General features: G+C 54.2%; 4 protein-coding genes across 4 annotated transcripts; 1 reads left to right on the top strand and 3 right to left on the bottom strand.

The window, feature by feature from the left end:
* Positions 1–455: 455 nt before the first annotated feature.
* E0L32_006113 (uncharacterized protein) lies at positions 456–3,062 on the bottom strand (the record flags this gene model as incomplete). The annotated part of the gene is made up of 1 exon (XM_031140710.1): positions 456–3,062. The coding sequence occupies one exon, from the start codon at positions 3,060–3,062 to the stop codon at positions 456–458; it is 2,607 nt and encodes an 868-aa protein (XP_030995094.1).
* A 1,881-nt stretch (positions 3,063–4,943) lies between these two features.
* E0L32_006112 (uncharacterized protein) lies at positions 4,944–6,181 on the bottom strand (the record flags this gene model as incomplete). Its single annotated transcript, XM_031140709.1, has 4 exons — positions 4,944–5,570; positions 5,638–5,719; positions 5,782–5,993; positions 6,077–6,181. 4 exons carry the CDS (start codon positions 6,179–6,181, stop codon positions 4,944–4,946), a joined length of 1,026 nt encoding a protein of 341 aa, XP_030995093.1.
* A 492-nt stretch (positions 6,182–6,673) lies between these two features.
* Positions 6,674–8,644, top strand: E0L32_006111 (uncharacterized protein; the record flags this gene model as incomplete). The annotated part of the gene is made up of 1 exon (XM_031140708.1): positions 6,674–8,644. The coding sequence occupies one exon, from the start codon at positions 6,674–6,676 to the stop codon at positions 8,642–8,644; it is 1,971 nt and encodes a 656-aa protein (XP_030995092.1).
* Positions 8,645–9,089: 445 nt separating this feature from the next.
* E0L32_006110 (uncharacterized protein) lies at positions 9,090–19,821 on the bottom strand (the record flags this gene model as incomplete). The annotated part of the gene is made up of 8 exons (XM_031140707.1): positions 9,090–9,913; positions 10,434–11,016; positions 11,089–14,269; positions 14,324–16,554; positions 16,618–16,986; positions 17,053–18,032; positions 18,333–18,582; positions 18,814–19,821. 8 exons carry the CDS (start codon positions 19,819–19,821, stop codon positions 9,090–9,092), a joined length of 9,426 nt encoding a protein of 3,141 aa, XP_030995091.1.
* Positions 19,822–23,978: the final 4,157 nt, after the last annotated feature.

Genomic DNA, 23,978 nt, shown 5'->3' with positions numbered 1-23,978 from the left:
AACGACCTAAATCCGATGGGAAGCAGTCGGTCAATACTCTAGCAAAAGAGTTTCTTCTACAAGTGTTTTCACAGGGGAAATATGTATAAAATGCAACGCTTTTGATGATTGTCCTACAGGTTACAACATCGTTGTTTACAGGCCCAAGTTTCCTAGCCATAGTCCTGTTCCATATGTGCCATCCGAATTTTACCCCCAACCATGAAGAATATAGAAAATGAACCCGCATGCGTATGCTGCCCTTCTAGTGCTAGAGTACAACAACAGTCTAATCCGAGTCCGACATGCGTCTGATGCGAGTAAGGTAGGAATGTGTAAAGGATGGAAAGTCTGAAGGGAAAAGAAAAACAAAAACCAACTCCATCATAACATATCGTGCCACCCATATCTCGTTACGTTAACCAACTCATTAAACTCACGGTATTCGTTCGCCGTTGCCGGTCAGGTCGGGATCTCTACTCGCTTCCAGCCTCGGTCGGCGGCCGGACCCGGGACGGGCTGCGGGAGGCGCGGTATTCAGCCTTGGGCATGACTTGCCTGCGAACGGTTAGCCCCTTGTCATCATCGTCGCTATCCTCATCCCAGTCGACCCAGGGGAAAATAGGAATGGGTACTGACATAGAGCCACGGTCCTTGCTGCTGCGCACAAAGACAAATTCCTCCCCTCGGCCCTTGGACCCGGCTTTCTTCCGGATACCGCCATCATGCTTCTTGGAGTCGTTCGCCTGCAGGCGCGCCTTAAGCTGCGCTACGCGCATCTGCAGTGCTTGCAACTCGTTGGAAGAGGCCTGGAATCCGGCGTTGGCGTCGGCAAGTTGCGCGTTGACGGCCTTGAGCTGCTCGCCGAGGCTGCCGTTCTGGTCGCGCAGCACACCAACCTCACTCGTCTCCTTCTCCAGCTCAGCGACTTTGGCTTCCAGGGCCGACTTGCCCTCCTCGAGCGCCGACTTGTCTGTTTCGAGGGTCGCCTTTTCACCTTCAAGGGCTGTCTTGGCCGCTTCTAGCTCTCCCTTCTCGCCCTCGAGTGCGGCAGCCTTGTCGACTTGCTCTTGAAGCTCATTCTGCTTGGCCTCGAGCTCCTCGGCGTGCTTCTTTCGAAGCTCCTCCAGTGCGGCGGCCTCGGCAGCGGCCGGGTCTATTCCCGCTTTGAGGGACTCGTTGTCGGCCTCGAGCTTCTTGATCTTCTCCTCGAGGCCGTTGGCTTCGGCATCGGATTCCTCCTCAATCTTTTTGATCTCGGCCTCTTTATCGGCGATCTGCGTCTTGAGCGTCGCGGTCTCTTCCTGGAGGCCGTCTCGTGCAGCGGTCAGATCGGTGATCTGAGTCTCCTGCTCTGTCTTGGCAGCCTCAAGCTCCTCGATCTGCTTCTTCAGGCCTTCTTTGTCACCCTCGGCCGCATCGAGCTTGGTTTGGACTTCGGCCTTTTCAGTTGTAAGACCTTCCACCTTAGTGGTTAATTCGGTCTTTTCGGCCTCAACCTCCTCGACGCGCTTCTGTGCGCTGTTTTTCTCTTCCTCGAGGGCAGTCTTTTCGTCGGTTAGGGTCTTCATGTCGGTCTGTGCCTTCTCGGAGTCAGCCTGAAGAGCGTCGTACTTGGACTTCATGTCATCAAGCTTCATCTGCAAGGTGGATCGCTCCGTGTCGAGGCCGTCAACACGAATGGTGAGGGCCTCCTTGGCCAGCTCGAGGGCAGCGATTTGAGCAATCATGAGCTTTTCGCTATCGCCCCTGTCGTCTTTCAACTGGTCGATGGTCTTCTCCAGAGCTGCGACCTTGATCTCGAGCTCGGTCTTGTTGTCGGTAAGGATATCGCGCTCCTTCTCCGCGAGCTCTAGCTTCTTGCCCTGGTCCTCGATCGTCTTGCGCAGCTCGTCGATGATCTCGCGCTGCTCGCCGAGCATGCGCACGTGGTCGGAGACCTCCTTGGTGAGCGCCTCGCGCAGCTCCCGCTCCTGGTTGCGCTCGCGCTCGACGTCCTCGCGGCCCATGGACAGCACCGACATCTTCTCGAGCGCCTCGTCCATGGCCTTGGTGGACGTCGTCTGCTCCTCGTGCAGGCTCTGCGTCTCCTTCTCGAGCTCCTGGATGCGGTCGACGAGCACCTTTTCAATCTTTTGCCGCTGCCGGATGTCTTCGAGCGTGGCCTGGTTAGCGAGGACCTCGATCTGCAGCGTGCGGCCGCCGCCCCTGCTCTTGCCGCCGTTGGACGACGACTTGTGCAGGGACGGAGCCGCCGAGATGGTGGAGCCGGTGGCGACGCCGACGAGGGAGCGCGTCTTGGGCCGCGAGCGGAGCCCGACGCGCCGGCCGGAGAGGGCGACGTGCTTACCGGTCGTGGTCCTGCTGGACTCGCCCGCCTGAGGTCCTGACGAGGGCTTGGTGCCGGCCTTGTAGGTGGCGTCGGAGACGACGCTCGTAGCGTCTGTGTTGTCCGAGAGGTTCAGCGAGCTGGTGTCGGATTGGTACTCGTGGTCTCTGAAGAAGTCTGGCTCCCTAGGCTCCGGGAAGGCTCTGGGCGGCGGGGCCGGGACGTCGTAGTACCGCGGCTGGGCCTGGTAGACGGGCGCCGGCTCTACTGGCCGACTGGGCTTGAGGACCGTCCTGGGTGGCGGCGGTGGTAGTTGCTGAGGCGGTGGCGGAGGAGGAGGAGCTTGGTACTGCGGCACTGGCGGGTACTGCTGCTGCCGAGGAGGCTCCTGATACTGCTGCTGCCGCGGCGGCGGCTCCTGATACTGTTGCCGCGGTGGTGGCTCTTGATACTGCGGCTGCCGTAGCGGCGGCTCTTGGTATTGTTGTTGCCGCGGACGCTGCTCCTGCTCTTGGTACTGCTGGCGATGAGGAGGTGCTGGCGGCGAGTGGGAAGGTGGAGAAAAGGTCGGCCGCGCATTTCCACCGACGTTCGGCTCCATCGATGAGGTCGAGACCTCCGAGATGTCTGACAAGCTGTTCCGTCGAGTGGAGGGACGGGAGAATCTGCTCCTCAGGCTCGGGGCCCGTGAAGGGCCTGTGCTCTGCCTGGACATTGTTCCAGTGATTTGGCTGGTGCCGTGGATGGAGTCCATCCTTATAGTATTGATATCTGTCGTCGTTGGGTTTTGGTGTCTTTTAATGCCGTTCGTTTTCGTGTGCTTCATTCAGCGATGTGGATGTTGTGCGTGTGGCGTTGGGTTGCTTGCGGTGTAAGGCCGTCGTGTAGAGTCACTCATGATATCGTTATAAGTCGTGAAAGGGTTCGAGGTGTGTGAGTTCCTGGGTGCTGGAGTATTTGAATGATTCGAGATGAGAAGACTGACTGGAGTGATCAGACAGCAAGAGGGCGTATGAGGGCTTAAAAGAGACCACCCGACAGGCCCAGGGAAACCTGTTTCGGAGCCGTGAGATCTATGTGAGGCTCACTGCCGGGATGGTGTCGACTGTTCGGGCAACAACAGGGCGCCTAACCCTGACTGCGGATACCCAATTGTATGGTTCGGATCCACCATGAAGGGGCTGGAGGCCAGGGTGACAACAGGTTACGAGGTGGATAAGGCCTCAACGGAGGTATTAGGCATGCATCCGAGACAGGCATTCCTGGAGTCGAGAATGTCTGCTTTGAGCCAACTAGATGCTCCAGACGACACCTCACAATTTTATTCGACAATATTATCGTCATCTACTGCAGCTCCCGCTTCCTTTCCTGCATCCTGCATCCAAGCGGAATCACAGCGGAGCCAACACGGTGGCTCTCTACCACTAGCCCTCAATGTGCTGGGGATAGAACCACGAAGGACGAAGACGCGGATGAGTAGAACTCTGCCGTACATACACCTACGGTGGCCGGCAGACTTTCCATCTACTTCCTACCCAACTTGCAAGCTTCCCACGTTTGGCAGTTTGGTGACGCGGGCAGGCTGACAAGGGTTTACGGAGAGAAATGCTGGGCATTTGTCGTTCGGCACGGACCGATTGATCCACAACATCCTCCAGAGAAAATCTGACAGCAAATATTTGGTGTCACTCACTGCCCTGCCGACGAAAGCAGAGCAAGACCGGCTGGTCTTACATAACAGTAGCCCATGACTCACAGAGAAGGCAGACTCGCAGAGTGAATCCCGCTCCCGTGTTTATTTCAGTACGCGGTCTGCTGTGCCTGGGTCATCTCTGTTGCTGATGTGTCATGTCTCGTGTCCAATCGCCTGCTGTGAGGTGCTGCATCCGGGCTCAGCACTATGTCTTGTTTTGCAGTCGGCCCACGCCGGGGATTTGAGCCAGCCACCACCATCTGGCACTTTGAGTGCTGCTCCAGTCTTTGAATCCAAGGCGGCCAGTGACGTCGGCGAGTCATATTTCTCCCTACGTGACCCTTGCTTAGTCTCCTGACCCCCTGTCTGGTCGGGCATCGTTGGGCATGTGTCGTGGGGCATCGCCATTCGTCCACGCCAGGAACAGTCCAAGCCTACGACGCACATACTTCCTTCTAAGCCGCAAATGACGGGTGCCAAACTGGACTGCTGCTGCACTAGAAGCATCGCTGAAATTGCGGATGCTGCATGATCCCGCCGCTGTCTCCTGTCGCTACCGGCCGTCCTGCACATGCAGCACGCACTTGCGCGGCCAGACCTGCAAAGCTGAGGGGGTTTCTTTTATTACCAATGCATCGCGACCACTGGCAGGGGGTTTCGCATGCGCCCCAGATCAAACTACGTCATAAGTGCAGGCATGGCAGGTAATGCTTGTAGTTAGCATCGAGACGTAAGCAACGTACGAAGTGGTCTTATTGAGAAGTGGTGTTGCATGAGTGCATTGTAGAGTCGTAATTCCAGCTACAGGACAGGAGCATACTAAGCACAACAGAGGTCTGAGGTGTTCGTTGTTTGGGTTGCCTGAGATTATCCCGCGGTCTGTTTCGAACTCCCCGCTGCGATGAAACCCATGGGCCAGGGAAATGCACAAGAGTCAGCATGCTAGGACTTGTGCTTGAACACACCGTTCATCAATTCCTCGATTGTCGTAAACCTGTAGTCTGGGAGCAAACGGTTCCACTCGTCCGATACCTGGAATGCACCCGCTCCCGTGGCAAGCAAGACGGCAGAGTTCACCGCCTTAGCCATGACTTCAAGCTGCTCTGGAGGGATGGAAGGATGATCAATCCTGGGAGACCATCCTTTGGCGTTGAACTCTCCTGCCTTGAGCTCGGCGGCTGAGAGCCTCTCGACAGCAAATTCACGCCCTGTTAAGGTTGATCGGCCATTAGCATGTGCCACCGTGATGTATATAATGCTGGTACCGACAGACGCACCTCGGATCTTCTTTCCCAGTGCCAAAACGTCGGCAATGGAGATCTCTTGGCCCTGAATGCCCCCGGTAACAGGCCACTCACCTATGTAGTCCACAGCCAGCACCACGACGTTGACAATATCTTTCACGGAAGTAAATACCACGCGAGCGTTGTCGTCGCCATCTACCAAAAGGGCCTGGCACCTCTCAAAGTTGACGTAGGTCTCCTGCTGATGGATGTGCTTCGTGATCTGGTGTGGAGCGGCGAGATAATCCATAAAATACCCTGGCTGGAAAAGGCAATACTCAATAGCCTTGCCAGATGTCAGCACTTTTAAAATGGAGTGAAAGACCGCAGATACATTACATCGTATAACTGACCTTCTTGTCTTTGTTAATCTCCTCCAGGTATTCGCGAAGCTCCGCTTTGTTGGCATACCAGGACATGTGGTCAAGCTTGGACCTGTGAAAAGCACGTATCCGTGAGGACCAGTTACAAATATGAGACGTGCTTCGGTTACTCACGTCATCCATTCGCTGGGCGCGAAACGCTTCACGCCAGCCTTGATTGAAGCCGTGATGAGATTCTTCTGAGACGCGTTGCCGGGATCTAAGTGCGCCACGATGAAGCTCAACACAGTGTTGACCCCTTGCAGTGCTTCGGTGAGTTGATCAAGGTTCTCATAGTCGACCTTACGCCACTCGAGACTAGAAGGAAGGCCCTCAGTCGAGGTGTCCTATGGTCAATGTGCATGATTAGTAGAATTGTCAAAGTACGATGTATCTGAGTGACGAGTCGCATCTCCTGAGTAAGCCGTACCTGCCTCGAAAAGAGGATGATCTCATGTCTGCCAGTAGCAGCCAGGCCATCGATGACTTCCGAGGCTAGACTGCTTGTACCACCGGCGATTACAATACGGACCATCGTGATTCAATGTCTGTAGGTGATCGAGACTCGAGATGGAGAGATGAATATCACAAGTGGACAACTGTGCACGTCCATTCCCAGGAGAGCCAAAGGCTTTATTTATATGTGAGGAAGCAAACTGTCTCCCCGTAACATCTTGGTCAAAAATACCTCTGACAAATCCGCTACCGGCGTCTTCGATGACCCATGAAGAGGCGAAACATACACCTTTACGTGTTCCTCCGCCGCAACTTAGACAGCGGAAATGACTGGCGGCGAATCATGTGAAGTCCCGGTGCTGGTGGGTCCCGCTCAAATCCCGTCTTTTCCGCCGTGTTTTTTTTTACGCGGCGGAGATCTGGTGTCGTCTTACTTTCCAGCTTTAAATCACAAAGTGAGCCGCCTACCGACAAAAGTCACCGTGAAACGTCCCTCCCTTACCATTTCTATGGAATGTATGTTGCAGTTGAGCTCTAGTATTCGCCCTCTGTCAGTCCCTGTCTCGGATCCATGCCTCCTGCTGAGCCGCATTCCTCCCGGCGCAAACTTCGCAAAGGGACGCAGAGCTGCTGGGAGTGCAAACGCCGCAAGATGCGATGCTCGTTCGCTACACCTGAGGACCTCAGCTGCATCAGCTGCAGGCGACGTGGAACCTCGTGTGTCAGCCAGGAGTGGCCTGAGGAGTACCACACCGCAGCCCTTGGCCGGGGCAAGGCGCGAACAGAGAAGGGTGGGAAGAGCATCGGAGACCGGATGGCGCGGGTAGAGGTACTCATGGAGAAGCTGATCCGGAAAATCGACCCCGAGGCAGAGAGCAGCATGGGTCAGGAAGAGAGGCCTCTGTTCGTCTCTGACTTGCAATCTCCGCCGGTGAGAGATGAGCGGCGGGTCTCCACGAAACCGAAGGCCTCCGTTCCCTCGCCGCAGTGTCCCCGAAGCTTACTACCAGTGCCTTCCAACTCGGCCCACCGTCCATTCAACCACAGTGACACTACATCTAAGTACGACAACCTAGGTCGCGGCCTTTATGCTGCGTGGCCAAGCTCCCGAGACCTCGACCTCTTGCTGAACCTGCCCACGACGTTTTCGGGCCTGTCGCACCGGATTGTCCTGGCACCTTATTCTAGTGACCTCCCGCCCGAGACGCCATCTGCTAGAGACATTCTGCAGCTTCCCCAGCCAGGCTCGCACCCGATTCTCTTGGCACGCAAGCTTTTGACTCTCGGCCTTTTCCTCCAAGTCATACCGCCTTCTGCTGCGGAAGTGATCCGTGCCCAGAACCCCGGCTTTAGCTGCCGCGAAATCGAAAACCGCGCAGTGCAAGCGGCGAATCGCCTAGTGACAAGCAATGACGAGCTTATAGGCTCCTGTGTGGAAGGGATCGAATGTCTCCTGATCGAAAGCACATACCAGGCTTATGCCGGAAACCTGCGCCGCGCGTGGTTGATCAACCGCCGGGCCATCTCGGTGGCCCAGATGATGCGCCTCAACCACGGCTCCAGCATCGCATCTCCCTGGGTCCGAATTCTTACGGATCAAACACGCGAACGGTGTGACCCGACGTACATGTGGTTCCTCATGTGTCACAGTGAGCTCCATCTGTCGCTCTTGCTCGGCCTCACACCCATGTTCTTCGATGACAACTTTGCCTCGCAGGGCATGCTGCAATCTTGCTCAAGCATAGATGCCATGGAAAGGATACACTGTGTCGTCGCCGGGAAGCTTCTGAGGCGCGACCGCAGTAGCCCTACGCTGGACCCGAAGTCAACCCGCGAGATCGACGCGCTGCTTCAAAAGGCGGCCTCCTCTATGCCCCCGAGTTGGTGGCAGGCAACGGATGCCATCTCTAAAACAGATGAGATCACGGCTATGGACCATTTCCATCGATTCATTCAGTATGCAGACCAGCTCACCCACTTTTACCTCTTGGTCCAGCTTCATCTGCCGTCCCTTCTCCGCCCCTCGGTCAGTCAAGCGGATCAGTACAGCCGAGTTGCCGCCATGAACGCTAGTCGAGGGCTCCTCACAAGCATACAGGCATACAGGCGATGCTATTCCATCATTCCGCCCTGCAGGGGCACGCACTTCTTCTCCTTATTCGGGAGCGCCGTCATGTGCATCGCACACATGGCCGAACGCCACCAGCAGCATCAGGCCGTGGCCGGCGACGATAATGCCTTTGACATCTTTGCCCATCAGACGCCTGGCGACAGGGCTTTGATGGAGAGTATTGTCGAATCGCTGGAGATGCATAGGGACCATCCCAACAACGATGTGATCTCTTGCAAGGTGGTTGGCGTTCTCCGCGACTTGCTCGAGGCAGAAGACCGAGCTGCCACCGGGGCGATCTATCATATCAGTACTTCAGCCGAAGCAGCCGAAGGAGATGAGACTGTCTGCGGTGGGAAATTAAGTGAAGACGGCAGGTTTCTTTGGCTTCGGCTCCCTTGTTTTGAAACCATTGTCTTGGAACAGATTTGAACGCAAGTGTTCTGCCGGGACACGTCACATCTCGGTCTTGACCTTCCCACCCCTGGCACTCCAAGATAAAGTTCAAGTCGAAGAGTGACAATAGGGAGCTGGACTTTTCATGGAATGTCGACTCATTTTGAAGTCGACATGTGGTCATCCATTCATAGATGTGCACCTACATCCAAGGTATCGACGCCCGGACTGTTTTGTTAGCGCAGCTTTCAGGGACCAACTCCACTGGAGCTGGCCCTCTTCAGCGCCCACTTTTAGTGAACAAGATCGCCATGCCGCCTGAAGTGGATATTGGAGCACTTCCAGGGCTGCAATGATAAGACGAACCGACATCAAGCCACTCTTTCAACTTTCAACACCAGGCAGAAGCACTTAAGAAAGCATGATTAATAAACTAGACTTTATTGTTATGTAGGTACTTCCGGAAGTACAGAAGAACCTACTAGACCTCTCGACAGTCTGCAGAATACGCCAGGAATGCAGGGTGCTGGTGCTCCGGGTCCTCCTCAAGCTCATCCCACCACTCCAGCTCCTTGAATCTCCCGAGCCATCTCTTCAAGGGCGCAAGTGACTCGTCCTCAAAGATGTCCCAAGCGTACGATATCCACATGTAGCGCGCGGTGGCCATCAGCGACACGTCGACCATCCCGGGCCGTGACAGGCCCGGCGTCAACCAGCCGGTCTTGCTCAGTGTTGGGCCGGCCCATTCCAACAGAGCTCGCAGGTCGTTCATCATCAGCGACTTGCAATACCGAGCAATGTCCAGACTCCGGTGCTCCCCGGGTAGGCCAGACCACGAGCCTGTCACGGCAGCTGCGTTCTTGAGGTAGAAACCTCCGTTGGCCGTCGCGCTGTCCACCTTGAGGAACAGGTCCATCGTTTGCGCTTTCTGAAGAATGGTTGCAGGGGTTAACCGGGTCGAGTCGGGGAAGAGATCTTCGAGATACTGAAGGATTGCACCGCTTTCGTGAATCCACTCAACCGTGTTGTCTTCTTCGTTTTCCACTTTGAGGCACGGCAGAGACTTGCCATCGGGCTTGCCTCCAACGAACCCCTTTTCCGTGATCGTAATGGGTGCGACGCGAAAAAAGGAGTGGTTCGTCTCCCCGCGACGAAGTTGCGTCGCGGAACTGACAATGCCCTTTAGAAATAAGCTATAGACAATTCGACGAGGGAACATGCCCTCGATCCAGAGGTACAATGTGTGCTGGGGCTGCATCGACATGGCAGGCAATCGGAAACTTTTTGCGGGCGAGATATCTTTGGCTCGGAGACTTATGTTCACTTCCCATCGATCTCAAACACCTCGAATGAACTGGCATTTACTTGTTTTAAATACCCCAAAACACATAGTCAGAGACGGAAACATTTCAATTACTACTTCGGAGACTTTTTGACCAAGTTCGTTAGAGCGAGATAAACCGGTAAGAAACCTGTTGAGAAATCTCAAGGAGACCAGTCCCTCCATCTACCAGATATAACGACTCGATCCTTGAACTTTGATAATCCTCTTAAGAGCTGGTAAATTCATCGCAAACCATGAGAGAAACGAGGGACTATTCCTATCAGAATGACTCGCACTAAGGCAGGGGAAAAGGATGGACAAAACAGTGTATCTCTTGTCCGTCCGGGTCCCTCGTGCCCTCTAAGACGCCATGTTGACATCTCCGTCCTTGTCGGTAGATGTCATTAATTGATCAGCAAGATCGGAACAGACTGGTTTCCAAAATCCATTAGCACATCACCATGGGTAGATGGCATCATTCCCGGAGTAGGCAGGACTTACGTGACAGAATGCTCGGGGCACTCAGGATCTTCATCACTGGCATGTCCTTGCCGAGTGTCTTCCAGATCCACGAGCGGATCTCCACCGCCACCAGCGAGTCGATGCCGATCTCGGCGAAGCTGCTCTCCATGACCGTTGTGGTTGACAGACGCAGTAAGGTCTCCAGTCGTTGCGACAGAGCCGCGACGACCACATCCAAGATATCCTGCTTGCCCCTCGCACCCTTGATCCGATCGGCTACGCTCTTCACGTCCTGCCCTCCGACTTGTCCCGCTGAGCTGGTGTCGTCTCCCTCGACCGTAAAGTGCGAGAAGCGCGGGTCTCGGTGCCAGTGCAGCGGGTTCGGGTCGTCGACCCGAAAGCGCCGCAGGCCGGTGGTCAGGTCTAGGCCACTGACGATGGCTTCCAGAAACATGTGATGTAGGTCGCGCTCGGAAATCGGCGGGTAGCCCTCGCGCTCCAGTCCGTCGTAGAGGTTGTCCTTCTCACGGTGAAGGAAGCCCAGGCCGTAGATGACGCCGATGTTGAGGACCGAGGCGCGCAGGCCGCGTCGGCGCCGCTCGGCGGCGAGGCCATTCATGTACTGTAACATTATCACCAGTAATTAGTTTCCGCAACTGAACTGGAGAGATTTCGCTGTGGGGGATCAACTTACCATGTTGGCCGCAGCGTAGTTGGACTGTCCGGCGTGACCACCAATCGCCGCAAACGAAGATGTCATGACGAAGAAGCTCATGCTGGGATGGTCAAACACCTTGCTCAGGTTCTTGGACCCCACCGTCTTGGGCCGCATCACGCGGTGCCAGGTCTCGAGCGTCATCTGCGAGAACACCCGGTCGTCCAGGATCATTGCACCATTGACCACCCCGTCGACGGGGGGCATGGTCTCCTTAAGATGATCTCTGAACTTCTCAACGGCATAGAGGTCCGTGACATCCAGCGCCTCGATCTCGACCCTCACTCCCTGCAGCTTCAGCTCGCGTGCCCACCGCGGGTTCTTGTTCGGATTGCGGCTCGCCAGAACGATGTTGCGAGCGCCCTGCTGGACCAGGAGAGTGCACAAGCTCTGGCCGAGGTCCTTGGTGATGCCGACGAGCACATAGGTGCAATTTCCCTCGAGGAGATTGTGTCCAATGGAGTAGTTGATACGGGTCCCGACCATCCGCTCATCCTTCCAGTTGATGAGGGTGTACTGGCTCACCGGCTGCGTGGCGTCAAGCAGATGTGGGACTGAGACTAGTGAAGTAGAGGCAGTCTTGCACGCGTTGTTGACCTCCTGTAGCGCAAGATCAACGATGTTTTCGAACAGCCCTTGTTCAAATATGGAAATATCGAGCTGTTCTTGCGCAGTGGGCGCTTGCAGATCAAAAGGCCGTCGGAGCTCGGAGAGCTTACAGTGGGCCACGGCATCGGCCAGATTCTTCACCCGCTTCTGCTCACAAAAGTCGTACACGCGGGTGTTGGGCTGGGAGATAAACGACCGTAGCTCGCGAGCCGAGGCGTTGGGGTGGACGTAACCCTGGTGGAGAGCGTGAGGGTGTTCAGAGGAAACAAACAGCATCGGCAGGGTCATACCCATCGACTGCGCCAACTCTGGAATAGTCCTTGCGAGCATCTCATCATCCAGCACAATAATGACGTGTTTCGTATTGCGGCTGCCGGCGACCACCGCGGCCTGGAGCGCTCGCAGCACGAGGTTCATAAACTTGAAGCAATCGAAGCGGCCTTTGGACAGATCCGCCTTCACAGAGACTGCCAGAGAAGCGGGGACCTCAATGTAAGAGGCGTTCCTGGTCGACATTGCGATGTAAAGGCCAACATCGTTGGGCTTGTTTGCGTCTGTTCCCAGGCAGATGAAGAACGAGTTGTCGGTACTAACAACGAATTGGTGCGCAGTGCTGTACATAACACGCAGCTGCAGAACGCCAACACCAGAGGCATGGCCTTGAAGAGGCTCAATAATGGCACTGGTATAGCACTTAAAGACGCCAGCATTCTTCTGGGCCTTGATGGCAAAAACATTAGCCAGAGTGTTCACCTCAGCCTCAACAACTCGCCTCACGGCGTTGACTCTCATGTTGGCCAGATCGTAAGGCATCACGCGAGCGACGAATCGCTTCTCACGGCAGATATAGACCTCAGGCTCGAACGTCCATAGAGTGCTTTGCTGGTTTTGTTCCGAGAGCCTCATGAGACGAGCAAAGCTCTCGGCGATGATATCGCGGGAATAAACTGTCAGCTCGTCAAAGTCGAGCATCTGCAAAACCAGTCCTGGTGTCTCTGCCAGCACAGTCCTGGCAAAACCAAACGAAGCAGCCGATTCCGGGTTTCTGCTGGTGGCTCCGTCGGTCACCCAGAGGATGACCATGTCGGGCTTCAATATGGACTTGAGCGCCTCGAGGTGATGTTCGTCCATGGACGACAACAACGGGCCATCGAGATCACCAAGAATGATGACAGCCGTGCATGCACTCAGCGTCTCAGCAGCTGCGAGTGATGGAAGAGATTGGAGTTTTCCGCAGGACGGCCGCAGCACTTTCTCCAAATGCCGAATCAGGTTCCTTGTCTGCGTAGTGCCACCACCGATGATGATGACATCCTTGGACTGTGGTGTCGGTTGCAGACCGTCGAGTGGCTCACGCATGGCTGCTTTGAATGGACAAGGTGTCTGGACAATGGTGAGAGAGAAGCCCATATTGGCTAGGCCGGTCACGTCGAAATAGCCTTTCTCCGGCTCGTCAACAAACCCAACTTGGCGAAAGCGGTCTGGCCACTCTGGAGGGGTCAAGATTCCATCCATAAGAGGCGGATCCTCCTCACATATCTCCAGCCGCTCCTTAAGCGGCAGACCCCCAACGTGCGAAACGAAGAAGAAGCCTCCAGGAGCCATTGCATCTTTGACCTCGTAGAGGAATTCAGACATGTCGCGACCCTCGATGACCGTGCCCGACAAGATGACAAGATCAAACTTGAAGCCGGGATCCAGTTGGTCCGCCAACTTCTTGTCCAGGTCCAACTCGGTGAACTTGAGCTTTCGCTCAAGTACTTCTGTCTTCTCCACACGGTGCCAGAGGTTCTTCTCCAGGCGAGAGCCTATGGTGCAAGACTTGAAGGAAGTCCCCAGGGACTTGAGAATCCACTCGGTCAGGCCCATGTTCGGGTCCGTGAAGCTCAACACATTCATCTGAGGATACTTGTGCGCGACCTGGGAGATTTTGTCCATGACGCGCTGCTGATAGAGGTGGTGGCTCAGGGCTGGAGCGTACATGAGGGATATCTTACGGCCCAGCACGTATGGAGCATTCAGTGCCAACTTCCGGGACGACTCCAAGACAGGAAAGAACGGCGATTCCAGCATGATGCGCTGGACTGTAGCCTCATCGTCTAGCGGCAGCGTGTCCGTGACTGGGTCCATCCCCAAGGAATCGACGACGGAGGCTGGGTGATTCTGGTGCAAGTAGAAGCGACAGACTCGTTGAAAGGTCTCCACGAACTGTTGACGAACGTGTTCTTCGAACAGAGTCAAGATGGAGGACATTCCATCTTCCGGGTCCATTTGCATCACCGTGTGCAGATACAACTCGTAGTCATCCCGTGGCTTCGTGGAGACAAAGGAGCTCACCGTGAGATCCTCCACCAAGATCTCCAGCGTGCCACGCTTGCCATAGATATGGACATCACCGGTGATGCTTGTTGATGCGGCCGGGGAGATCGGAGTAAGCTTTGTCTGAACTGCCTCAACGACAAGTTGCTTGGAAACAGGGAAGACTTTGGTAGCTGCCACATTGAAGTGAAGTCTCCGGATGGACTTTGGGAGGAATGAGGTCCATAAAGCACTGGGCTTGGATTAGTGTATTTCAATACAGACAAGGAAATGGCAGATGACTTACTTGTCTCCCGGAGAGGAGAAGGTTGCGAAGCATGCCTGCAGACAGCTGTCCAATGTGGCAGGGCTAGTGGACAGGGTTGTGGTGTCCTCCTTGTGGAACCTCTGCAGCTCACACTTTGCATAGCCAAGCCGTCGCTCCAAAGAAGTCATAGACTTGAAGGGGCCTGAGTAGTCTAGACCAATACGAGCCATTGTCTGGTAGAAGGCCTCGGTGCTGACTGCCAGTGTCTCGGGCTGGACCATCTTTCTCGCGGGAAGAGCATCCTCTGAGCCGAGGTAGACAGTGCACTTTCCCGTGAAACTCAGCTTCATCGGGGACGTGCCTCCCACTGGGGCATGGGATAGTGTAAACGACGCCTTGATCTCTCCTTGGTCCTTAGCCAAGTTCGTCTGTGGCTGCAGTGTAAACAATATCTCCACACCCTCGGATTCCGGCTCGATGGTGATACCGCTCAAGAACTCTAGGTCCTCCAGGTCGATCAGAGAGGCCTTCCGATCTTTGAGAAGGACCTTGGCAGCGTCGATCGCAAGGACACAGTACGCCGAGGCCGGCAAGAGAACCTGGCCCTGAAACTTGTGGCCTTCGAGCCACGGCAGCTTGTCGATCTTCAAGACATTGCGCCACCGCAGTTCTTGGTCTGTGTCATCTCTGGTCCGAACTCCGAGCAGCTCGTGGGGCGGATCCTGTCTTGCTTGGTATTGTTGAGAGACCCTGGATTCGCGATGGTGGACCTGTGAATGGTCCCACAGGTACGTCGGGAGGTCCGGCAAGGGTGGTAGGGCAAGCAGACCGGGATGACCCGATGTCTCAAGAAGTCGAGGCACATCAATTGAATCCGGGCCGAAGTGAGTCCAAAGAAAACCTATAAAGTCTGCGAGCGCAGTGTGATCATCATGCTTGCGATCTAGCATTCCACTGTATGGCAGAAAAGTGCCTTGGTGGGCTTCGATGATCTGCCGAGTTGGGCCTTTGAGAGCCGGATGGGGTCCAATCTCCAAGACACAATCGAAAGGATCAAGATCTCTCAAGGCTTGGCTCACCGCCTCATTGAAGAGAACGGGCTTCAACATGTTGTCCGCCCAGTACTGGCCTTGCAAAGTTGTGAGGTCGTTCGTGGCCGACTCGGGATCCAGGCTTGACACCCAGATGGTCTTGTTGCCTGGCTGTGGGGAGATCATGCATGCCTCAAGAGACTTAATGTACTCTTCGGCAGGGACTTGCATGTGGTGCGAGTGGTAAGCATTCTGAACCTGGAGCTGACGGACAAACCACTTTCCCCTAAGTTCTTCTTCCATGTCCCGCAGCACGTCAGCATCTCCTGAGATGGTAACGTTGGATGGCGAGTTGCTGGCGGCAACACACAGCCTACCGCTGTATTCCGGTTGCGCACAAAGCTCTTCGGCCTCGGCCTTGGACATGCCGACGGCACACATACCTCCCTTCTCGCCTTGAGAGCCAGCACCCAAGTGAGCACAAGCTCCACGGTAGTAGGCGATGAGGATGGCTTCCTTGGCGGTGAGCCGGCCTGCAGCGTAAGCTGCCGCAATCTCACCCGAGGAGTGACCGACGACACAGGCGAACTCTACACCGAGACTCCGTGCAATCTCGACCAAGCCAATCTGCAAGGCTGTGCACAACGGCTGAGATATGGCTGCCACACCAACTTGAGAAAACTCTGCACCGGCCATGATTTCGCCTTCGAGGGACCATATAGGTGGATCTGGGCACTCTTCCAGGATGGAATCGAGACTCTGGATCGCGTTCCTATAAATCTGGTTGGTCTGAAAGAGGTCCTTGGACATCATAGCATACTGAGCTCCCTGGCCGGTGAAGATTCCAAGGATGCGGGGCTTTCCTATGATCTGACGGGCACGGTGGCCGATCCTTGCCCTGGTCTGCTGAGTGTCGTTGCACAAAGACCTCAACGACATGATGGTGTGGTATTTTGAGCCGCCCGAGACAGCAACCCGGTAAGGATGGGCAGTCCTTCGGGTAAGCATGTTCAGTGCGAGCTGTCCAAGGTTGACATCCATGTGAGCTTCGATGTATTTCAGGTACTTTCCGGCAATGCCTCGCAGCGAGGCTGGTGAGTTGGCGGAAAGGAAGATCGGGACTTGAAGTTGCTTCTCATAAGATGCAGTGGAAGTCACTAGCTGGACCGGCAAGACAAGTTCTGTTGCAAAGAGCTTGGCGACCTCATCATGAATCTCAGGAACATAATACTCCACAATCTGGCACAAAAAAAGAGAATGTTAGTGGTCAAGCTTTGGGGCATGAGGCTGTTGTGTACGTACGGCATGCGAGTTGGTGCCTCCGAAGCCGAACGAGTTGACGCTCGCTCGTCGTGGCTGGCCACTTGGGGCCGAAGGCCACGGGACAAGGGTCGTGGGCACTTTCAGCTTTGCGCAGAACGGTTGCACACTCGGGTTGAGCTTCTCAAGGTGCAGGTTGGGAGGAACATGTCCCTTTTGCATGGACTGCACTACTTTCAACAAGCCCGCTAGTCCAGCAGCGCCTTCAACGTGACCAATGATCGTCTTTACTGAGCCAACAAGGAGCTTCTCATGTTCTTTGTCGTTGTTGGAAGCTCCCTCAGTCTTGCTTAGTTGTGCCACCTCACCGAAAAATGCGTCTTCAATGGCCGCCGCCTCCCTGGGATCCCCCTGACCTCTGAGTTAGTGACAAGCCATCTCCAAAGTTAACAAGATGGAGATAAGAGTGTAACTTACGGCCTGTGTTCCAGTACCATGTGCTTCAAAGTACTGGCACCTATCCTCGGGGTCTCGAGAGTCAAGACCCGTGCGCCGGTAAGTCTCCCGAATCAGAGCTGTCTGGGCCTCAGGGTTCGGCATCGTGATGCCCTGAGTACGGCCGTCTGAGTTGACGCCTGTCTCTCGGATCACTGCCTGTATGACGTCGCCATCCTTCAGCGCCTGCGACAGGGGCTTGATGAAAATGGCCGCAATACCCTCGCCACGGGCGTAGCCGTCGGCGTCGGCATCCCACATTCGAGAGTGGCCGGTGGGACTCAGCATGTGCAGATTGGACTCGACAATGAATTGCTCAGGGGTGAGCATCAGGTTAGCGCCAGCCACACACGCCATTGTGCTCTCGCCGGCGCGCAGACTGAGGACTGCCTGGTGCAACGCGACAAGACTCGACGAGCATGCAGTGTCGAGGGTCATCGAGGGGCCGCGCCAGTTGAAGAAGTAGCTGATGCGGTTGGATAGGATGGACCGGGCATTTCCTGTGGCATAGTATTGAGACGCAGTGAGCTCGTCTCTCTGGGACATGCTGTCGTAGTCAGAGGTCATGAGACCGGCAAAGACGGCCACTTTCTGTCCAGACAGCTGGTTGAGAGTGTATCCAGCCGACTCTAGGGCCTCATACACAACTTCAAGTATCATTCTCTGCTGTGGGTCCATTGCCTCTGCTTCCTTGGGGGTGATTTTGAAGAAAGCGGCGTCAAAGACTCGAAAGTCTTGCTCCAGCCAGTACGCTTTGATGGAGTTGGTGGTGCCATGATACTCTCCATCAGGATGGTAGAATCCCTTGGCGCTGAAGCGGTCTTCAGGAACCTCCTTTGCCAAGTCATCCGGTTCAGAGAGTAGTGCCCAGAGCTGTGAAGGGCTGTTCACACCACCTGCAAACCTGCAGCCCGTTCCCACAATGGCAATGGGCTCCAGAGGAGGCTTTTTGTACGACATGGCTTGAGCACATCAATGCAAGATCTGTGAATAAACAGGCGTAAGCGGCTGTCTCAAGTGAGGACTCAGGGAGGGTTTATAGTGCTTACCGGAGGGTGGGAGGACAAAACTAGAGGTGAAGTACAACAGGAGTGAGAGTTGCTTGAGATTGGCGGTTTTGAGTGATGTTTGGGAGGGTCGGAACCTAGGTTTGATAAGAGGTCGATATGTGCAACCAACCAAAGACTGATTTCAAGGTGAGAAATCTGTAACGAGCGAATTAGAATGTGAACTCGAGATTGTGAAATAAAATTGACCCTCACCTGTCTTAAGTTTTGAGCGCAAAGTGAGAGTGACCTCAGTCCCTCTTCGAGCTGGACCCAGGGGAGTGGTTCGGAAATCCGTTTGTGCAGGAAGAAAAGCAGTGGTGCTCACCCCCTTCATGCTGCCACACTTTGAATGGCCAAAAGCAACCTGGGTCTGAGACCTCCTTCTCTCACCTGGGGTTGGTAGAATGGATGACAGCAAAGCTGTCTGGTAGGGATCAGTGGTCACAGTATCGTCCCTTCCAAGCTGATACATCAGTGACAATGTGTAAAATTACTCTTTGTGCCTTCTCCTGCATGATCTGGTGAAAAGTGCAAGACCTCTTTACCCCTTTCTTCGCATTGTGCCTACCATGACCACCATCCAGCCAGCCCCTTCCAACACTATTCACAGTAAGTCTACCCTAGATCAAATGTAACTATGAGGCTCCCCAATGTGGAATAGCCTTCAGTCACTGTGATACATTTCTGTAGCTACTTCTTTTATCAAGCTGTCTGTTGTGTCCTTGATTTCCTTTGAGGTTTCCATCATCATTGCCAGGGAGTGTGTCAGAATAGCACCAATAGCACCTGGCAATCCTTGGGGAGGGTGCCTTTGAAGAAAGACAATTGTACTTATGAGACTCGAGCAGAAGTCTTTGACAAGGCGAAGCGTAACGATCAATTCTATTGAATTGTCTGCGGCCAGCTGGAAACTTCCCAGTGAGACAGGAGGTAGTGACCATAATCGCAAGTTCCCATGCGAATGGTCCTGTGTCGTCTCGATATGTACCACATCTCGGTAAACCTCCACAAGACGAGTGCAACACGACAGGATCAAAAGGATGGTAGCCGCATCGAGGCAAGGATTTACGGAATCCTGGTCACTGCAATATGGACCAGGGTACTGTGATGGTGGGTCGATCCAGCATAAGCCTTGTAGTACCTGAACCAGATGCTTGGACAGCTGGAACATGCTGTCCATCGAGAAGCGAGTGTCCGCATTTGTACACCCGCTTAATTGGGGATGAGCACCAGCGCACATAGCCCCCTCTCTTTCTCTGCCAGAAAGAGTAGGGCTAGATACGTGTAGCTCACATAACTGGTTGTGAATGGTGGAAAGTTCCAAGAGTAGGTGACCTTGGGGGAAAGGCCTGTTCTCTGGAGGTAACTGCAGTGATATCGGCAGGGTGGTCGTAGCTTCGGACCCTCTAGCTGATGGCTCTGGCTGGCTCATTGGTGCTCGTCCCGTGATTGTTGACACCGGGGCGGGGATGTGTGGTGGTGTAGTCGCGAGAACATTGCTGTCTGAGACGGGAGAGAGCAAGAATCGCGGGGTGCTTCCTGCATCTGGAAGCTCTTTTGATGCTTGTTGCATGAAGTTCGACTGCGTCTGGGCCTCTCCCATCCGCACTGCAGGCGAATACCCAGTGCTAACCTCCGGGCTGAATCCGGAGAAGATGTCACATGACGGAGCTTGCTGCATCAAGAGTCGGATTGCTGCCATGTTGAAATGAGAGTCCAAGACTGGATCGCACCAATACTCGGAGTTCAAACCGTTTTCCGGGAACGCCAAGTCCCAGGCAGCAGATCTCGTTCCTAGGCCATGCATGGAGCCTGGTTCATTCCAACCTGGCCAGGGTGCTGCATCCTCGGTATCGGCATTGTCTCGTCGTGATATTGACCAGCAAGTATTGTTTGTCTTAATATGATTCATCCTATGCTTCCGGAAGCGCAGTGATGGGCTGGACTTGCAGTCGACTCTGAGCCTAATGCAACGCTCGCATGGCTCGCAGCCCATGCGCCTGCAGCTGAGCTTTTGTGCACGGCATCGATCACACGCTCTCCGGAAAGACGCATCTGCCATTTCTTTCCAGCATCATCTGGCAGAACTCTTCGGATGTGGTCGTCAAGCCCGTCTTGATGATGAGATGGGAGAGAAACGACCCTGCCAGAGGTGTGTGTGGACAGCGGAGGATGCCTGATGTCTCCCACTCCTAACGTCACAAGGACTTACAGTGATTATCTCAGCATTTCAAAGATTTCATGTCACCCCTTGTGGCATGCACCATAGGTTCCAGACCCTCCAATTACCATGGCCATGGTCCCTGAGAATGGGCTTGAGAGATGTCCCTGATCCCATCCATTCCTTAAGCAGTTGGTCCTTTCGGGGCCCGCTTCGCAGAACAACAGATCCTGGCGGCCGCTTCCCACAGTCATATCATGCCCTAACCGCCTTGGCCTGCTTACATTCCCGTTTCAGGATCGAGGCTGGATTTTGAACATGTCGGCTGCCTTGAAGGATGACCAAGCTAACACATGTGGTATCCATCAAACCAATATCTTAATAGATTGTTGGTGCTCGTCTCTTGAGCTTGGTTCTCTCACTGATGAGGAGTGAGCGCCACAAGTAAGCAATATTATCGCATTGCAGGAGCTTGCAGGAGTGACACTGATTCTCGGGAAGGGTGTGGGTGGACCAGAAGGTGCAGGGTTTCTAGATCATGTACAACAAGTATGTCTCGCCTCAATTCTGTAATGAGAGTCAAATCTGTACGTCCCAGTCCGCAGTACGAGAAAGCCCGCTCGCCACATGGTCGGGTTACGTCGTTTGGGGTGGGTCCGGCGGAACGGGGCGGCTGAAATTGCGACCATGCAATGGACAGCAGCTTAACTCGAGGACGACGAAGTAATCGGGTGTCATAACTACTGGGATCTTGGTTGGCTTGCATATGCACATCTGCTCGGCGGGGCCACTCAACTAATCTTCATACATGAAGCTAGCAACTGTGAGGGTCTCACCTAGATCGTACCTTTGTGAAGATTGGTCGAGGCAGATCGTTACAGATTAATATCACTTGAGCTTGCAGAGTTGTGCGGGTTCTGAGCTAGCTGCCTTCTATTGGCTGAGCCGGCGCATATGAAAGCTGAGAGCCCATGGCGACCAGGCAATTGTCGCGATGCCGAACACCTGCGTTGATATGATGACTGATTTGCAAAGGCCGCCCCCAACGCTGCCACGACTGAGTTGCAGGCTGTGGATGGATTCCCGTGTGCAGCTTTGCCTCTTCAGTCTACCTCTACTTGATAATGAATGTCGCCCTCAGCAACTCTCAGCTGAAGTGACGTACTCGTCTGCAAGTGAAGTGGGGAGTACAACTAACTTGGTCGACGCCTTACCCAGTACGGGCCCGATTCCGAGAATCCAGAATATTGTACAAGTATGTCTTGGTCACATTGAAAATGGAGTTTGTTCTGTGTTCCGAACTACTCATGTCCCGCAAATCGTGTCTCTCCACCACAAGCCGGCCTCGAGACAACACCACGCAGACGGGCCGTCGCTTCGACAAGCTGGAAAACGTCTAGCTCATCTGGCCCAGCCCATGGGAAGCAAGCCGGGGTCAGCCAGGTGCCGCTGGTAGTGAGCCAATACTAGATGACGCGAGCCGACAGCCTTGGGGTTTCTCATCCTAATGGTCGGCGGTACTCTTGACAGGGCAGCCGATTCGACTTGGCGTCAGTGACCGTCACTCGAATCCTCCCTTGCCCACCGGACAGTTCCGTCCAGGCAGCGAACTAAGGCACGGTCGGACATCTGCATGTTATGTGAGACGACCTGGAACCGAATCGCGATTAGGTGGGCACGAAATCGATAAATCATAACAAAGATTCCTGAGATGTTTCGGCTGGGAGCATTCATGACTCAAAGGGGAGCAAAAATACCAAGAGTGGTACTGGCGGCTGGCATCCGCATATTAAGCTTATCTATGCTTTTTCCTCCTTTGTTTCAGAGAACATAGTTCACAGCGTAGGCACAACTGCCGGCATTCTCGTGATGATGCAGCGAGCGAGACACAATCACGATAGTACGACATCAAACTTGCCTCACGATTCCAACACGAAGTACCGAGGAATGCCCCATGGCCCCGGTATCTGGGGTGATGACTGCTGAATCATGCTGTGAATGCTGCTTTCCGAGACTGTCTAGCTCCATTGCGCATGCACTGACCGAGCTGATTGGCGCAACACAGCATACTGCTGTATTGCCTCGTTAAAACTGCATATTCTGAGGCTTGGTTCCCCAGTCAGGTTGCGAGGGGTGAGAGGGGAATACGGAGCACACATGGTTTTCTTTGGCACGGAGGCGTTGCGGCATTTGATGGACTGGGACATGCATCAAACCTTGGTGCTGTGCGGGCATACAGAAGTAGTGAAACCAGCCAACTCATAAGACATAGAACGTTGGAACCAAAAAAAATTGCAATATAGAGGTTGTTAATTAAGCAGCACGTCATACTAGAAGAAGAATTCACAGGTACGTGATGAGTTGAGCCAGACTTCAGTAAAATAATCGATCGCCGACATGATATGGCACTATTTACACGTATCGATTATCTACGCATTATACTAGACATTTAAAGGTTCATCTGAAACCTGTCTATTCTCCCCTCTTTTTGATACTTGAAGCCAGTTTCTTGGGAGCGTCGGTCATGAAATCATGAAGGAGTCGGACTTCCCCAGGTTGAGACCAGTAGCGATGACCGTATAGTTTCCCAGTGCCAGGTAGTCATTGAACTCGCCAGGGCCGGAGCTACATTTGCTCCGGAGATGCGAGCGGCTTTAGACATGATTGGAATCGAGGTTAATGTCCAATCATTCTTCATATATATTTTCACACCCCTTTCGAATAGTGACGAGACAATCATATTATTTACACTCGAGTTGATAGGGTACGTTTAAACCGAGAGATCGAATAAACATCATGAGCCTGAAGCAACGAGACCGCCAGAAGAATACAAGGAATGTCCAGCACCGCTCAAGCCGGCCCTGCCATGCGACCACGGCCCGGGCAAGGACCCACTAAAACCCGGAAGCGCCGGTCGACACGGGCTAGGCCCGAAATGGAATATTCGGAAAGCCGAGCAAGGTCTGCCATGCTGGATGGATTCAATTAATCGAGATTGATTCGTCTTTGCAACTCGGAGCTAGCGGGCCTGCCAGTCAGGATTCAGGTATTCTTCAAAAAAAAAAAAAAAAAAAAAAAAAAAACGTGGCAGTGATGAAGGCAAAGTCATGGCAAACGTCATTTGTTTGCCATGATATGATCTGATTCCTGACTCTCTGGCTAGCGGGAGATCCACCTAGCCGAGAAGCGCTGGCATTTCACTAGCAGTTGGGTGAACTGCAACTGTCAATCAACTGCCAGAGTCAAAAGGCCATGCTTCAAAGAGTACTGTTCACTCACTATGCACACAAGCGTCTGGTACGTATTTTCACACCATGATCGATGCATCTCCGGATCCTTAACAAAATTCCACCAAACCGCGGTGAGAATCAGTTAGCGCGCGTGCAGAAGGGTATTCACCTGGATGTGGGCGGTGAAACCACTGAAGCTAGTGACTAATATTTTCTGGATAGTGGGCTGTTCAGGGGCGGAATTAAGCGAGCTGGCGGTCCAGCCAGAGGCCTGGAATTTGCAATGCCACTGGACATCACACGTTTTTGACGGCCAGTCAGTCCACCCGCATCGCTCTCGTTTTCCCTTTCAGCTAGTGAACGAGCATTTCGACCGCGGATCATCCCCATGATCTCGGTCTGCCCAGGGAAATATATGGCCCCCCCCGGAGTCCGTATTGGGGAAGGTACTCGATTTGACAGGCCCAG

Source organism: Thyridium curvatum, assembly GCF_004353045.1.
Source record: "Thyridium curvatum strain D216 chromosome Unknown NODE_34_length_383523_cov_77.689754, whole genome shotgun sequence".
NCBI lineage: Eukaryota > Fungi > Ascomycota > Sordariomycetes > Thyridiales > Thyridiaceae > Thyridium > Thyridium curvatum.
This window is presented reverse-complemented; position numbering and strand designations above follow the sequence as displayed.